We start from the raw sequence: 18,097 nt of genomic DNA, 5'->3' as shown, positions 1-18,097 counted from the left end.
TACTTCTCTCTAGGGTTTTGGGTTTTTAGTTGATTCTCAATCGGATCTTGAGAGAAACTATTGCTACCTTTACTTTTAGTCATTTTTCTTATAGTTTTCTTCTTTAAATTCCTTTAGTACTCTTTCCAATTTGGTTACTTGAATTCATGTTTGGATCTTGTTACTCTTGAATTTTGTTAATGCATTGAGTTATTCGCATAACCATTGTTATTGCTTGTTTTGTTGTTGTTCATTATTGTTAGTGGTAATTTGAATTGAGTTATTTTCTCGCTTTTATCATGTCTTTTATCTTTACCCACCAAGTGTTTGAGGAAATGTAATCCATGATCATGGAGTAGATTTCCTTGCTTGGTTTGGGGTTGAGTAATTGGAGCCACTTGAATTGTTATACTTAAGTGTTGATTGGTAATTGACGATTGCTAATTAGCCTGAACCTCACCAACTCGAGTCCTTCTCTATGAAGTGATTAGGACATGTGAGCAAAGGTTAATTGTGTTCACTTGACTTTCTTTCAATTGTTAGAGAATAACTAAGTGAAAGCAATGAGCCTTTACCATCACACTTGGGAAAGTCAATGAGGATATAAATTCCAATTCTCGCCCCTAACCAAGACCTATTATATTGATTAATTATCAACTCTTGCTAGTTATCTATTGCTCTAATTTCTAGTTATTTATTTTTATTGTTCTCAACTTCGAAAATCTCCAGAAAATCCTAACTAATAATGTGCATCTTGTGTCAACTCCTAGGAAAAATGACTCGAGATTCTACTCCCGGTTATTGATTTTATTTTTGGCACACATTTTAACTTTGACTAGCGAAAATCTCGTCGGTTGAGACTATACTTTGCGACGTTAATATGAGAAACCCTTTTTGGTAATTCTTGACTGAAATTTATCCGCTCTTCAGCCACTGATGAATAAGGAGTGAGGAAGATACAGTCCTTCAAAAAACTAGCTAGAAAGGGACAAATTGGGAGGAAGGTACTAGGAGTTAAAAGGAGAATGAAAGACTCTATAAAGGGTATAGAAACAAAGAAGATTTGTCAACTTGAGATGATTGTTGCTGAATTGGGGAAGGGTTCCACCCAAGAGGCACCCAAAGATCGAGTGAACTTCCAATCCGGTCCCTGATGCGAGTCATTCGTTGGTTCAGAAATTTTCAAAAAGAATTGCGTTGCAAGTATAACTCTAATCCAACAAATGATCAAATCAAAGTTTAATTTTGTTTGTCACGAATGCAAACCAATAAAAACCGAGAGAATTAGATCTCGGGTCGTGTCTTAAAAGGAATTGCAGTAAGGTATCGGTTATGAGAATAAGGGGTTTGAAGAGCGTGGACAAGAAAATAAATTGCAAGAAAGTAAAGATATCTGTAACACCCTTACTACCAGAATGTCACGCTTCTGGCTGCGCCACTCTGATAGAGAGAAGTATTATGACGACTTTCATATATATTTAATAACTCAAAACCGTATCGCTGTTTTCTTTTAAAAACCGAAATTACTTTTTATTTCAATCAAACTTGCATATGTAACTAAAATCAATCACAATCCTTATATATACACACACACACACACACACACACACACACACACAAAACTCCTTATACGAATAGCTTGCAAATATACATACATACATATCATTAAAACCCCTATGCCTCTTACAAAATACAATAATAACAAGGGCGAGGAAAAAATAATAAATATGCTCGTACAGCAATATCATATAAGCAAAAACATAAAGATCTCTTCACAAGCTTCTCCGTCTATTTCCTAAAAAAGGAAATTCTGTAGGGGTGAGAACATCGTTCTCGAAAGGATTGTCATAAGAGGATATTCAAAAGAAAACTGTCATAAGAGGATATTCAAAAGAAAATTGTCATAAGAGGATATTCAAGAATTGTCATAAGAGGATATTCAAAAGAAAACTATTTTTCAATTACAGTGATCATTGCTCGTCTTATAAATCTTTTTGAAAATCAATTGTTAATCATCCAAACCCTTTTTGAAAATCATTAGTTAATTACCAAAAATTCGAGTTCCTATTTGAATTTATAAAAACTCCAATTAAACACAATATCTCTTAACCTTTCACTACATGCACCAAAGAAGTAATTTCATCAAATTTACACTGACCCATCCAATCATGGCCTCTGTCCCAAACATAACCAAATTACAGCCTTCGGCCCAACACAAAATCAAATCACACTCCAACCACCATAATCCGAACTAACAGTCACAACCACAAGTAATGCAGTTCAAATACAATCAAGAGCAATTACATCAAGTATAGCAAGTAGCAGTTAACCAGAATTATTCACATAGGCAAACCAAGTACAAATGTACAATATACACACCCAAACAATATCACATAAATGCATATGATGCATGCCTGTCCAACTGACTGTGATATCACATTGTCAGTTATAATTTGCCAACCCGACACATTCTTTTGGATGTAGCCTCTCTGAAATGTCAGGCTGCGTTTGGTTTGTGTATTTATTAAGACATAGACATTGAGACATAGACACTTGAGACATAGACATAAAATATTTGTATTTGTGTATGGTGTTTGGATATAATAGACATGACATTAGAAGAGTATCTAATATTGTGTTTGTTTTAAAGAACAAGACACTACATAATTAGTAAAAGACCATTTTCTCCTATAATTTAAAATAAAAATCAAATAATTAAAAAGAAAAAACTACTTCATGAACTTGCAAATTCCTTCGAGGGTTTCTCCTCCCTCACCCATACCCCCAAAAATCTCTCTTCTAGCCTCCTCATTCTTTGCCGTTGGGTGGATCTTTTCTGGGCGCATCTTTGTGTGGTTCTTCTTCTTCAAGGTGAATCTCTGTGCGATTTTTATTCTTCTTCTCCTCCTTCTTCTTCTTCCTCTTCTCATTCTTCTCCTCCTTCTTCTTCTCAGTTGTTGGGTCATTATTTGCAGGTCCATTTAGTCAGTGTTGCTCACAGAGTATTGCTCATCAATGGAGAGTGTCGTGTGTTGATATCTGGTTTTATTCATTACCGTCAAAATACTCCAGAGGTGCCACTCTCTTTCTCTATATTCATATTAATATTTCTTTGTTATTTTTTACAGAGCATATGATGAGTTTTTGGTGCCATGAAAGTGAATTAGTGACAAAATTAATAATTTCTCATTGCTTCTCAAAGTGTAATGGATATAAAATTATCCTGATAAGGATTGAAAACTTGAAATGCTATTGCATCTTGTATGACCCATTTAGAGTGGATACCACAAAATATAATAAGATTTTTCTATGATTAGCTGAAGTTCATTACAAATAATGTTTAAAATTAATTAACCTCACCACGCATAGGACTTGTTTAAGCATATAATTCTTATTTTATATATACGTGAGTGTGATCCTTGCCACTACCCCATTCTTGAAGATTGATACAGTCCCAGAAGTATTCCAAGGAACCATTAATCGAGAATCTGGCAAGGTAACCAATTTAATTTCATAGGAGATTGCAATCTTTGAACTCTAGAATTTTATATATATGGCAAAGTGATTCTTACATCAATTGTGGGAATTGAGCTTAAATTCTTACAATCATCTTTGTAATAAGCTAGGTTGATTTGAATTCAATGCCAAGTTCTTGTTTTCTATTGGGAGTATCTACAAGGCTCCACCACTAATGGTGAAGACATCCTTGAGATCTGAAGAATCAAAAGGTGACATAAAAAGTGGAAAATGGAAGAGATTGGATGAAGAGGGGAATTGCAGGCTGGTTGGTGTGGCAAAAATTGATCCAATTGATGATTCTCTCATGAATTTCTTCCTTGCCCTTCCAACTGAGTGCCTTGCTGACCTCAATGCTGTGATCTCAGTTTCTGCCTCATCTTAAAGAAGAGATCATCATCACACTTTGGACATTGTTGAAACCTATTTTAATTTATTTCGTAATCCAAGTTGGAAATATTGAGTAAAGGCTTAAGTGAATTCATCATACTATTAGTAAAGAAATTGCTTTATCTTTATAAAGTACTAAAGAGGAGTGAACTTTATCTTCATCTTTTGTTATTGGATTCTTTAGTTGTGAACTGTTCAATTTATTGTATTACATTTATCCCATTTCAAATAAGCATGACTTCAACAATGCATAAGGAGCAAACAAAGAAAGAAAATATCAAGGAATAAAACTACAAGAGGAGAAGTCAAAGTGCTAGTATCTTATGATGGCTATTGGGAATATTAATAGATTTTGAGAGTTGTATTTTTTTTGTTTTTTTTTCGTGATATTTGGCTTTGTATCTTTACAATGAATCATGACAAACAATAGCATAAGAGTAAACTTGCTTTAGCTTTAGCAAATAAACAATTGATTGCTGGGTCCTGCTTGTGTAATGAAATTATATGAATTGAAAATTCAAGAAAAGTTATTTTTTTATGTTTACTTTGGTTTGTTCTGTTTCTTTTTTTTCCTAATAGTATTTGGAGTTATATCTTGTATGATTTGCACAATTATGTAAGTGCAGAAATTAAGAATTCAGGTTATAAACATCAACACATGATTAAGAAAACACAAGTTGTAAGCAAGACGTGATTCCAAATCTGCAGAAGTGCATAAATTTTTGAGACAATATTACACAATACAATTAATATTCACCTGATAAATAGATTAAGTGCAGAAGATTAACATAGATAATGCATAATTTAATAGAATTTTGCAGTTTTGCGCAAATACTAAGTGCAAAGTTGCACACATTCCCTGATAAATAACTTAAGTGCAGGAACCTAACATACATAATGCAAAATTCTATGTAGAATTCCATCTAATGCTCCTAGACAATCCTATCAAGTGTAAAAAAAAAAACAGTTATTACACGCAGAGTAAACTTGACCAATAAAAATTGGAGCAACATACACGACCTACCTTGAACCATTTCCATCTAGGATCTATACGATCTTCCAGTACAGGGTTTGCTTTTGCAAATAAGATACTTTGGACACGCAAAACCGAGCACAATGCCTTGTGAAAATACCTACTAATAGTTTCACCAGACCTATAGAACCTGACTTGTACGCTGCGATTTTTGGTATGGTGAGCTAATATGATTAAGAAAGTAGCTACTTGCTCGCCTATGCCAAGATGACCATCTTTGTCTAATCCACCTTGAATTTGTAGCAATTCACATAAAGTTGCAAATGCATTCAAACTCATTCTTAACTCCCATATGCAATTTCTATCTCCACCCTCCCCAATGATATTATATAATGCATCTCGCCTTAATGGCAGTGTGTTCACTCTTCGATCAACTGAATAATGACCCCGCCTTATGATAAACCCCAATTTCATGGTTTATCTTGTGCTTATTTTAGGGGATTTATTCACCTTTTCCCATATTTATTCAATGAAATAGCATGGTTTTGTAATTCTCCCTTAATTTATACTTAAATGTAAAAACATGCTTTTTAGGCCCTTAAATTGGTGATTTTAATTCACCTTAATTTCATTCGATGCCTTGATATGTTTGTTGAGTAATTTCAGGTTCATAACAAGTATTGAATGGAAGAAATGAGGGAAGAAGCATACAAAGTGGAGAATACATGAGGAAACAAGAATTGAGACTGCATCGATGGGCGTGCACGCGTACAAAGCGCGCGCGTGCAAAATTGATTTCGCATAGGGACACGCACGCGTATATGACGCATCCGCGCGGATGAAGAAATAGCCAATCGACGCGCACGCGCACATGGCCTGTACGCGCCGATATCAACACGTGACTCACTTAAAGGCAAAACGCTGGGGGAAATTTCTGAGCTCACCAGGCCCAATTCCAACTTGTTTCTGAGTGTATTTCATGCAGAATTGAAGTCCAAGCAAGGGAGGAGAAATTAGTTGTAGGATTAGCATCATGTAGGTTAGTTTCTAGAGAGAGAAGCTCTCTCTTCTCTCTAGAATTAGGGTTCCTAGGACATTCTCATCTTAGATCTAGGTTTAACTTCATGTTTCCATCTTATGTCATTTATGATTTCCTGTTCTTACTACTTGATTCTCTTAGTTTTCATGTTAATTTCTCTTTTATATCTCTTTTGTGATGATGAACTCATGTTGGATTTGAGTTATTTTTAATGCAATTTAATGTTAGATGTTCTTTAATTGTTGACTTGAGTTGTGAATTTACTTTTCTTGCAATTGGTGGTTGAAAGATTTTATTGTTCTTATACTTTTACCATGCTTTTCATTTCTACCCACCAAGTGTTTGACAAAATGCTTGGTTGGGCTTTAGAGTAGACTTTGAGCATTCTAGGCTTGAAAAGAGTAATTAGGTAATCTTGAGTCATTAATACCCAATATGGATTGGTGATCTAGAGTTGTTAGTTAATATTATTTCCATTGACTCTAATCTCTTGCTAAATTAATTAGTGAGTTGATTGGGACATTTGGAATGAGATTAGCTAGTCTTGTTTGACTTTCTCTCATGGAAGATAACTTACACCTTCTTCCAATGTTTGAGATAACGAAGTAAGATAGATTCTTGTTAATTATTGTTACTAGTGACTAGGATGGAAAGCCTATGATCTCAATCCTTGCCATGAATGTCTCTCTTTAGTACTTGCTCTCTTTAATTGCTTGTTTGATTCACTTTTCTTGCCATTTACTTTTCTTGCCCTTTTATAAACAAAACCCCTTTGCCCCTTCATAGCCAATAATTGACCACTTCATTGTAATTTCTCGTGAGACGATCCGGAGTCTAAATACTTCGGTAAATTCTTATTGGGGTTTTTATTTGTGACAAAACCAAAAATATAATTTGATGTGAGAGTTGTTTGTTGGTTTGGAGTTATACTTGCAATGTAAATATTTTGTGAAATTCCTTACCGACAACGATTCTTGCTATCAAATTAATGGCGCCGTTGCTGGGGAATGCAATGGTGCTATGTTATTGGCTATTGTATATATTGTGAATAGCTTGGTTTTTGGTTTGTTTGTTGGCTTTTGCTAGTTGTAGGATTTTGTTTTCTTTGTTTCTTATTAGTTTTGTTCTTGTCTTCTCTTATCACCATGAATTCTCATCCATTTAGCTATGAGTGTAGTTCAAACTATGTTGTAGGAAATGGAAGCTTCAATGAGGATGTGCATCAAGGATTTGGAAATCAAAGGTGGGAGGAGCCCCAAAGTTTATGGACGACCTTCTCGGCAACAACCTCCTCCAAACTCTTATGGGTATAATCCTAATCCTAATGCCTACCAATCCAATGTGTGTGATGATCCTTATTGTGATTGTCAACCACAATCATCATATGAATATGATTTCCCCCCTCAACATAATTTTGAACCACCTCACTCACAAGCCTTCTACCACCATTTACCTCCATATGACCCTAACCAATACCCACCATACCAACCACCATATGAACCGCATCTAGAACCACCACCTTTCCAATACCAATACTCCCATGGACCACAAATTCCATATGCACCACCTCAAGAATTTCACCAATATGAACCACCTTCAAATTACAACAATCTTCCCTCAAACAATGAACCCTCTCTTTCACCATCATCTCCCGATGAAGCCTCCATGATGGAATTGAGAGATCTTGAATCTCATATCTTAAGGCAACAAGAGGAGGATGAAAAGAAATTTGTGGAGTTAAGAGCAAAAATGGCTATCATGGTAGAAACCATTAGTAACATGGTCTCATCCTGTCTAAGCCTATGCGATCAAGGCACTCCCATTATAGAATGTGGAGAAGCAATCAAAGAGCTTGGCGAGGGAGTGAACTTGAAGCTCCATGGAGAGGAGGAGGAGTTAAAACAGCAAGTACAATAAGAGGAGAGTGATGTTGAGGAAGTAGATAGAGAGTCAAAGGAATTTGATCAAGAAGTGGATTCTATCATTAGTGATTTTTTGTCCACATTGATCAATCCCCTTGATGATCTTATTGAGCCTTCTTCCAGTGAATAAGAAAGCAATGTTGAGGAGGATGTGCAACTTTCAAGGCAATTTGTGAATGAAGAATTGGAAGAAGTGTCCCAAGCAACAAGTCCCCCTATATATGATGATTCCGCATCAACATATGACCCTCACGAGCTTGAAGAGTCTTTCCCCACTATGCTTAGAATTGATAATGAGGTAGACTTCACTAACCCTCCTATTTATGATAAAAGTGATGGGGGAAGAGATAGAAGCTTGGCGAGAGGCAAAGCTTGAAAAATCTTACCAAGTGGTGGAAACCTCTAGAAGAGGATGGATGGGAGTGGAGCGTGCTTTGTCAAGACCTTTAGGAACTCCTCCACCTAGGTTGTCATCTAATCTTTCAATTGAGTGGGTAAAACTTCTAACTCTCAGCTTTATTATCCCACTTGAGTATGGTTTGCTTGAGACGGATGGCCAACTTAGGGCGCTTTGTGGAATTAAGCGAAAGAGGAGGATGCTTAGTGGTTGGCGTTATAAGTCTAGGCTCATTATGGTTGGAAGCTTAGAATTGAAGAGCTTGGATTGGTGTCGTGCTCATTTAAATGGGTCTAGGAAGGTAGTTTGGTGCTTTCTTGAGAATTCAGCTTTCTTGTCACTGGATGGAATCAAGGCGATTGATAAACCCATATTTTATGATATACTTTGTGCCTAATTTAAGTGATTTATTCAATCCTTCACTCACTTATTCATATAAATTGCATGGTTTTACTTTTCCTTCCTTATTATGTGATGAATGTGAAAAACATGTTTCCTATGCTTTAAAAGTAATTATTTTAATTTCCCTTTATTATCATTCGATGCCGTGATTCGTGTGTTGAGTAGTTTCAGATCTTCTAAGGCAGGAATGACTTAAAGGATGGAAAGGAAACATAAAAAATTGGAAGGAAAGCATAAAACAGAGTTTCTGAAGAAACTGGCAGTGACGCGATCGCATGGACGACGCGGCCGCATGCCAGCACGAAATAGCAGTGACGCGACCGCGTGATTGATGCGATCGCGCGCCTTGAGCGAAACGCATATGATGCGGACGCATTATTGAAACGACCGCGTGACAAGGAAAACTCTAATTGATGCGACCGTGTGACCCACGCGGACGCGTGACAGAGGCCACGCACCAGAAATTACAGAAAATGCTCCCAGCAATTTCTGAAGCCCTTTTTGGCCCAAATCCATGTCCAGAAGGCATAGATCAGAGGTTATGAAGTGGGGGAATGCATCCGTTCAAGGAGAGTCTCCAATTAGTTAGTATTGATGAATTAGATGTAGTTTTGGGAGAAAGAGGTTCTCTCCTCTCTCTTTTAGGATTTAGAATTAGGATTTCTTTTGCTTTCAGGATTATCTCTTTTTATCAGGTTCAACATTCCTTTTTATTTATCTTCTCAATTTAGTTTATGAATTCTTCTATGTTACAGATTGTTCTTTGAATTAATGTTATTTGAGGTATTTCAGTTTATTATTGCTCTCTTTTATTTATGTTACTGTTGCTTCCCATCTGAAGACATTTTTATTCCGGTAGATTTACTTTTCCCCTTTGGTTTTGGTTAAGAAATCAGTAACTCAGGAGTTATCGAACTCAACATGATCGATAGTTGTTATCTTTGCTAATTGAACTGAACTTCAATAATCCCAATCTTTCCTTAGGGATTAACTAGAATTTGAAGATTAACATAATTAGTCACTTGACCTTTCTTTACTTTAAGTAAAGGCTAACTAAGTGGAATAAAGATTCAATCTTCATCATCATTGATAAGGATAACTAGGATAGAACTTCTAATTTCTCATACCTTGCCAAAAGTTTATTTTACAGTTATTTATTTATTTTACCTGTCATTTAACATACTAGTTCCTTACTTTCAAAACCCCAATTTACAATCTTCATAACCAATAATAAGAACATACTTCCCTGCAGTTCCTTGAGAAGACGACCCGAGGTTTAAATACTTCGGTTATCAATTTATTTAGGGGTTCGTTACTTGTGACAACCAAAATGTTTGTAAGAAAGGACTTTTGTTGGTTTAGGAGCTATACTTGCAACGGGAGTTTATTCTGAATTCTAGACCACGCAAAAGTTCTCTCTTCAGTGATCAACTAGAAGATGGGTGCAAAGATAAGATATGAGATCCTGGATCACATTACGAAAATCAATTTTGGGAGCTCATATCCTGGAGCGAACCTCACCAAAGCTTGGTGAAAATGCTTGAAACTTCTGACGACCAATTGAAGGACAAGCACTCTTAGAGGTTCAAGGATGAATACAGGCATAAACCACCTTGACAAGGAGTCCTCCAATTGTCCAACTTAAGGACTTAAACCAAAAGTGCTTGGTGGGAGACACCCCACCATGGTAAACTCTTTCCATTCTCTTGTAGATATAATGAATGAATGAATTGGGTTCCATTGTATATAGTTTCTTTACTTCGTGGTATACTTTTTTTTTCTTGCTAAGTTGTTTACACATTCTATGCCTTAATAATGGATGATTCTTTGAATTTGAGATTTTGCTTGGATTGCAAGTTTTCTCAAGTTGTTTGAAAAATCCTCAAAAATTCAAAAATATGTTTGATTTTGCATTTTAGCTGGATTTTTGAGCCTTAGAGAAGGCTAGGAGGATTTCGAGCTCTTCTGGGTGTTTCTTAAAAAAAAAAGAGAGAGAGAGAGAAAGAGAGAAAGCCACGCGCAAGCGCACAGTGCGCGCGCGCGTCAGTTGAGCATTTAAGCCTTTTGGGCCAACTCTGTGCCTTAACCCACACGGACGCACGTTGTGCGCGTCCGCTTCCCTTTCGCGTTGCTCTACCTACGCGTGGGCGCACCTGGCGCCTCCGCGCCCCATCATCCATCAACTCATCCACGCGCAAGCGCACAGTGTGCGCGCGCGTCGATGCAGTTTCGCATCACCTAGGCCAAAGACCCGAGAGTTGTGCCAACTCTGGGCCACTTTTGTGCCTGCTCACCCGCGCGGACGCGCACCGTACGCGTCCGTGCCCATGCCCACACAACCCATCTACACGACAGCGCGTATGACGTATCCGCGCCCCTTCCTTATTCTCCCACCAGGCGAACGCGCACGGTGCGCGCACGCGTGGATTCAAAATCTCATTTAACCAGGGATGCAAAAGCCCTAGCGCAGTCGCACCCCAACCCTCTTTTCTTCTCTAACGTTCCATTCCCTCTTCTCTCCCTCCATAACCAGCGCTGTAACCACCTCCGACGACACCATCGCCGTCGCCAGCGCCCTCATCTCTCTTCACTCCTCTCTTTCTCACTCTCACTGCTTCGCCCCTGCTCTATCCCCCCTCACCCCCTTTTTTCTCACTCCATCCTCTTCTCTCTCTCTCACCCGTTCTCACTCCCTACTCCACCGCCATCGACAGTCGCGACTCCATTGTCGCCGGTAAGCCTCCACCGTGACCACTAACCCTCAGCCGGTCACACTTCTCCTCTATTTTTCTCTCTCCATCAACCGTCTGCTCTGTTCAGTTTCTGCTTCCCAGGTCTCTACTTTCCCCTATTCTGTTTCCTTTACTGTTTTCTGTTAATTTTGTTAATTAGCTTAGTTTAATTAGAATTGCATGTTAGTTGATTAGGTAGTTAGAGAACCTGATCTGGATAGTAGATTTAGGTTTGTTCTGAATAATGATGATGATTGAAAGTGTCGCCGTTCTATTGATTTACATGCTCTGTTTGTTGCTGTATAATTTGTTCCTAGGCTAATGTGGCTTGATTGATGCTGTTGCATACTGATTTATTGCTGCCTTATCCTACCTGAGTCTTGTTTTAATTTGAGTCCAATCACTGGATTCAGCTAGGAGCATTTGTGTGGATTCATGTTGCTTACTTGTGCAGTGAGGATTTTTAATGAATTCCTGTTTCATTCTGTTTCGGTGCTATGTTTGAGCCAGTATTTCTGTACATTGTTTACGGAAAGAATGTTATTTATTGCTGGCTGGTTTAGTTTAAATTGCTTTTTCATGTTTTGCTGCTGAAAGATTGGCTTATTTGTTCAATTCCTATGAACTCACATATGGCTTTTGTGTTTCTAATTGTTAATGAATTCATATGGAGTCTGAATTGATTATTTGAATTTGGGTATTAGCCAATTTACTGCTGAAATACTGCCGGATTTTTCCTAACCATCTTTCATGAATAACATTGTTTTAATTGGTGCAACAAGCTTCTATTTGACAAAATTATGTGTCAATAGAATTTTATTTGCTGAATGGTTTTTGGAAGCTCCTCAAGAATAAGTTTTGGTCATGCTTATCATATTCTTTGCTTATTTATAATGCTGAATGGCTTATATGCATTGAATAGTTTGAATGGATTTTCAGATTGACCATCACTTGTAACTCTTTTAAGATTTTGTGCCTCTTTTGCATAAGCACACAAGTTTGAAGGTTTTTATCTATGTGGCTGATTGGATTCATTCTACTCATACATAATTCACATAAGTCACATAGATCATGAGATTCTCCATTCTTATTTCAACTTGTGACTTTTATGCCTTGTTGGATTTGGTGCTGAACACTTCTTGGTTAACTTGTTTTTCAATGATTTGATTTCACCAACACCAATTCATACAACCCTAGTGATTTTACAATTGATTGATGACTTGTTTTCATATTGATTGCTTTTTAGAAATATCATATTTCATCATCAATGACTATATGCATTTCATGGTTGTGAGTATGCTTGCACTCCTATTTTGTACACTTCTTTTAATTGAGCCGATAACCGTCATATCACTGATTTTTGAACTAATTTCTAATTCTAACTTAATTAACCAATTGATTTCTTCCTTTTGTTTCCAACATAACTCCTTTAATCATTCTTTTGAATATGGCGTTTCTTAGGCTCAATGAATAAGTATTGTGCAATTATGGTTTGAATTCTTGGTTTGTGACCTGGTTTGAATTCTGAGTTTTGTTACTTGCATTCCAAGAATTCTCTTTTCTTTACTCACTTCATGAATATGTTCTACCTTGAGTGCTTTATATCTACCTGGCTAATTGCTTATATCATATCATAACTATTTTTCAGGATGTCAGACAAAGGGAAAGCTATAGCTACTACTTCAAAGAAGAGAAAGCGCTCCAAAACCTCTACCCCTGCACCTTATGCTAATTATGCTAAGAATTCGCTGAATGAGGTGGACAAAGAAAATCAGCTACTCCCATCTACTGACCCAATCAAGTTCCCCAACCTCTACTGTGAGCTTCGCTTCCCCAATACCGGAAGACGAACCTGAACATTGAAAAGAAACTAGTCCTTCCTAATGATGTGAGACGCGCCATCAACATTCGTATTCTGGAGTTGGGCTTGGACTTTGTTGACAGAGATTTGGGGAGGATAAACACTTCGTGGGTGAGGGATTTCTGCTACAACTTCTTCCGTGCAAATCTGGATTCAGTGCACTTACGGGGTAGGGAGGTTATGATTACTGAGCCTGCCATTGGAAAGGCACCGCTCTGTAGATCTGATACTGCTGACACATGTGCCTACCAGCAAGCAGAGGTAGCCATCCACTCTATGACCTTTGACTATGAGGCGCTGAAGTGCGTGATTGCCACACCATACGCCCCTTGGGTGATGGATTCTGGGAACAAGAAGCCCAAGGGGATGCTTTTCACTTATCTGTCGAGAGAGGCTAAGACTTGGCAGCATATATTCGCCCATTATGTCTTGCCCACCACTCACTTCTCAGATATTCCAATGGATATGCTGATTCTGATCGGCTGTGTCATGGAGGAGAAGGAGGTGTATTTTCCCCGGCTGATCAGGCAGAGCATGTGGCACACGCATATCCGTGGCCTATTGCCATATCCTACACTGGTCACCAGCATGGTTGAGCTAGCTGATATCCCGTGGGAGGATGATGATGTGACACCACCACCCCCAGATGACGACGACAAGGAGGTTACTATTCCGTGGGATGGATGGGTGCACGAGAAGCCCCCGGCCAGACGCCGTTCTCGAGCCAGAGTAGTGGTGGAGGCAGCTCAGCCTTCATCATCAGCAGCAGCAGCAGCACCCTTGCCACCACCGCCAGCACCTGAGCCGACATACCTATTGATACAGCGCCTATTTCGCTTCATGGAGCGCAGCGAGCGTCGTATCATGTGACGTCTCGACCGCATAGACTAGGTGTTCATATCACAAGGCATTGAGCTACCTCCGCTCCCAGACTCTCCCACCTCCGACGAGTAGGATCAGGAGGAGGAGCATGGTGAGGAGCCGACTCATCAGGATGTACCCCCAGAGACACAGGTTACTACAGAGGTTCAGCAGCCTCCTGAGGTTCAGCAGGACCCTCCTGAGGAACTACAGCCTGAGCCATAGCCACAGCCCGGCGCGACTGTTGACCCCCATCCCGAGCTTCAGCAGTAGCATCGAGGACGATGCTTAATTCTAAAGTATGGGGAGGTTACCGTTCGTGACCGGTGGATAGCATTTGAGTGGTGAACTTTCAGATATTTATCTCTAGTTTACTTTATTTTATTTTATTGTGGATATCCTTATTTTGGTTGTTGCACACTTTGCACACTTTTATTATATGTATATGTATTGCATTTTGGCTTTTGATTGTGATTAGAGAAATATTTTGGATTGTTAAAACCCAGTTAACCCTTTTTATATAAGAATTATGTTTTAATTGAAAAAGGAGTAAACTAGGAAAATTTAAAAAAAAAAAATTCTGAGTCACAACATTGCATTAGAATAAGTTTAGTCAATATGATGAAAATTTTCAAGAACTCCATTTCTAGAGCACCACTCCAATTGGTTGAAAATCTTTTTTAGAACTTGCTTGATTAATACACTTTGTGGATCATGTTTTGAGCAAAGAACACAAGCATGAGAGTTTTGAGCCTAATTGTGTGGTTACATCATACAACCACTTATTTTTATTCTTGTGTGCATTATTCTCTTTCTATGATTATAATCTTTGATTTGTTTGATTTTTTATGTCCATTATTTTGTGTATACATGCATTTATATGATTGAGGCCATTGTTTTAATTAGCTCACTTACCCAAATAAGCCTACCTTTTATCTTCCATTGTTAGCCAATTTTGAGCCTATGCTTAACCCTTTTGTTCTTAATTGTAGCACATTACAAGATTAAGTGAAAAATAATAAATTTCCTTAATTTGGATCTTTGATTAGCTTAGGCTAGTGAGGGTGTTCATTATGTAATTTTGGAAAAAGTTGGGTACATTGGGTAGAGATAAAAAGGTATTTTTATATTTTTGTTGAAAATTTTGGGAATTGGGTATGTACTCATGTATTAATCATGTATAAATCATATGCATTGATGCTCTTGTACATATTTTAGATAAAAAAAAAAAAAGAAAAGCAATAAAAAGGGGATAAAAAGCCCCAAAGTTCAAGGTTTAATAATAATCAATGCATATGTGTGGTAATCAAAAGAGAATGCATGAGTGTGTGAAAAAGTGAAGAATGGGTAGTTAGGTTTGTTTAGAATTATATAGGTTGTCATAGGTTAGGTGGGAAGTTTAAGTTAATCAAAGATTCAAATTTCTAGCTCACTTGACCATATGCATCCTACCTTGATCCTAACTCCATTACAACCCATGGGAAAGCCCTCATGATATTTGTATGAATGCATAAAGTAATTGTTGATTATTAGATGAAAAATAAATCTTGGAAAGCATGATTAGGGGAGAATTGACTGAATTAACCCCATACACTTGAGTGCCTAGAGCAGATACACATCCAGTAAGGGTTCGATCGCTCAATTACATGTTTCCACCCATGATCAACTTTTCTTGCAAGTTTGTGAAATTTCTTAATGATTCAATTCAATTGTGGGTTTGCCTTGATTGCTATTGTCTTAGCCCTTGTGCTTGCATGTATATTCTTGGAGATTGATTCATTTTGACTAAGTCATTGCATTCATATAGATAGATTGCATCTAGTTAGCTTGCATTGAATAAATATTGATACTCCTTTGCTTCTTTCTTGATTTTAGCATGAGGACATGCTTAGTTTAAGTGTGGGGAGATTTGATAAACCCCGATTTCATGGTTTATCTTGTGCTTATTTTAGGGGATTTATTCACCTTTTCCCACATTTATTCAATGAAATAGCATGGTTTTGTAATTCTCCCTTAATTTATGCTTAAATGTAAAAACATGCTTTTTAGGCCCTTAAATTGGTGATTTTAATTCACCTTAATTCTATTCGATGCCTTGATGTGTTTGTTGAGTAATTTCAGGTTCATAAGGCATGTATTGAATGGAAGAAATGAGGGAAAAAGCATACAAAGTGGAGAATACATGAGGAAACAAGAATTGAGAATGCATCGATGGGCGTGCACACGTACAAGGCGCGTGCGTGCAAAAGTGATTTCACATAGGGACGTGCACGCGTACATGACGCGTCCGCGCGGATGAAGAAATAGCCAATCGACGCGCACGCGCACATGGCGCGTACGCACCGATATCAGCACGTGACTCACTTAAAGGCAAAACGCTGGGGGCAATTTTTGAGCTCACTAGGCCCAATTCCAACTTGTTTCTGAGTGTATTTCATGCAGAATTGAAGTCCAAGCAAGGGAGGAGCAATTAGTTGTAGGATTAGCATCATGTAGGTTAGTTTCTAGAGAGAGAAGCTCCCTCTTCTCTCTAGAATTAGGGTTCCTAGGACATTCTCATCTTAGATCTAGGTTTAACTTCATGTTTCCATCTTATTTCATTTATGATTTCTTGTTCTTACTACTTGATTCTTTTAGTTTTCATGTTAATTTCTCTTTTATGTCTCTTTTGTGATGATGAACTCATGTTGGATTTGAGTTACTTGTAATGCAATTTAATGTTAGATGTTCTTTAATTGTTGACTTAAGTTGTGAATTTACTTTTCTTGCAGTTGGTGATTGAAAGATTTTATTGTTCTTACACTTTTACCATGCTTTCCATTTCTACCCACCAAGTGTTTGACAAAATGCTTGGTTGAGCTTTAGAGTAGACTTTGAGCATTCTAGGCTTGAAAAGAGTAATTAGGTAATCTTGAGTCATTAATACCCAATCTGGATTGGTGATCTAGAGTTGTTAGTTAATATTATTTCCATTGACTCTAATCTCTTGCTAAATTAATTAGTGAGTTGATTGGGACATTTGGAATGAGATTAGCTAGTCTTGTTTGACTTTCTCTTATAGAAGATAACTTACTCCTTCTTCCAATGTTTGAGATAACGAAGTAAGATAGATTCTTGTTAATTATTGTTACTAGTGACTAGGATGGAAAGCCTATGATCTCAATCCTTGCGATGAATGTCTCTCTTTAGTACTTGCTCTCTTTAATTGCTTGTTTGATTTACTTTTCTTGTCATTTACTTTTCTTGCCCTTTTATAAACAAAACCCCTTTGCCCCTTCATAGCCAATAATTGACCACTTCATTGTAATTCCTCGTGAGATGACCCGGAGTCTAAATACTTTTGTAAATTCTTATTGGGGTTTGTATTTGTGACAAAACCAAAAATATAATTTGATGTGAGAGTTGTTTGTTGGTTTGGAGCTATACTTGCAACGTAAATATTTTGTGAAATTCCTTACCGACAATGATTCTTGCTATCACCTTCTATTCCTAATATACATATATAAAGTGACTAAAAAAAGCAACATTAGCGTGTCAAATTGCATTCTCATAATCCAATAATATCTAACACATAGCTTAATTTGTTCAAAACGATCCATCATCACTTCCTAAGAAACAATAACATGTAAATACATAAATGAAGAATTCTAATAATTTGTACGAATAGGAAAAACACTCAATTAAACTAAAAATAGGAAAAACACTCATTACATAAGTATATGCTCACATAATCAAGTTCAAAGCATACTAATAGATTTCAAACCTAAGTAACCTACCAACTGGCTTAGATGCCATGAACAAAATAGAGAAGATATGATTGAAATCTAATTAAATACATATCAATAAAACTGTCAACTGAAAAATAATTAAGAGTTTTAATATGTAATTTGTTATTAATTAAATTAAAGAAAATAATGCTTTGAGACATGTGATTGATAACTTTCTAAGATAAAATTGACTCTAACTACTATCACAATGAAACAACATCTAGACTTGTAAATTAATATGTCAAAAAAGAGACAATG

At 37.2% G+C, this 18,097-nt stretch overlaps 1 protein-coding gene across 1 annotated transcript; it reads right to left on the bottom strand.

Moving 5' to 3' along the window:
• Positions 1–4,618: 4,618 nt before the first annotated feature.
• LOC107607115 (uncharacterized) lies at positions 4,619–5,332 on the bottom strand. The gene is made up of 3 exons (XM_016309097.1): positions 4,910–5,332; positions 4,780–4,827; positions 4,619–4,642 (listed from the first exon to the last, which is right to left on the bottom strand). The coding sequence occupies exons 1-3, from the start codon at positions 5,330–5,332 to the stop codon at positions 4,619–4,621; spliced, it is 495 nt and encodes a 164-aa protein (XP_016164583.1).
• Between the last annotated feature and the right edge of the window lie 12,765 nt (positions 5,333–18,097).

The sequence above is a fragment of the Arachis ipaensis genome, chromosome B7, assembly GCF_059453495.1.
Source record: "Arachis ipaensis isolate K30076 ecotype BB chromosome B7, ASM5945349v1, whole genome shotgun sequence".
NCBI lineage: Eukaryota > Viridiplantae > Streptophyta > Magnoliopsida > Fabales > Fabaceae > Arachis > Arachis ipaensis.
Note: the sequence above shows the minus strand (reverse complement) of the source record. Positions and strands in the feature narration are given on the sequence as shown.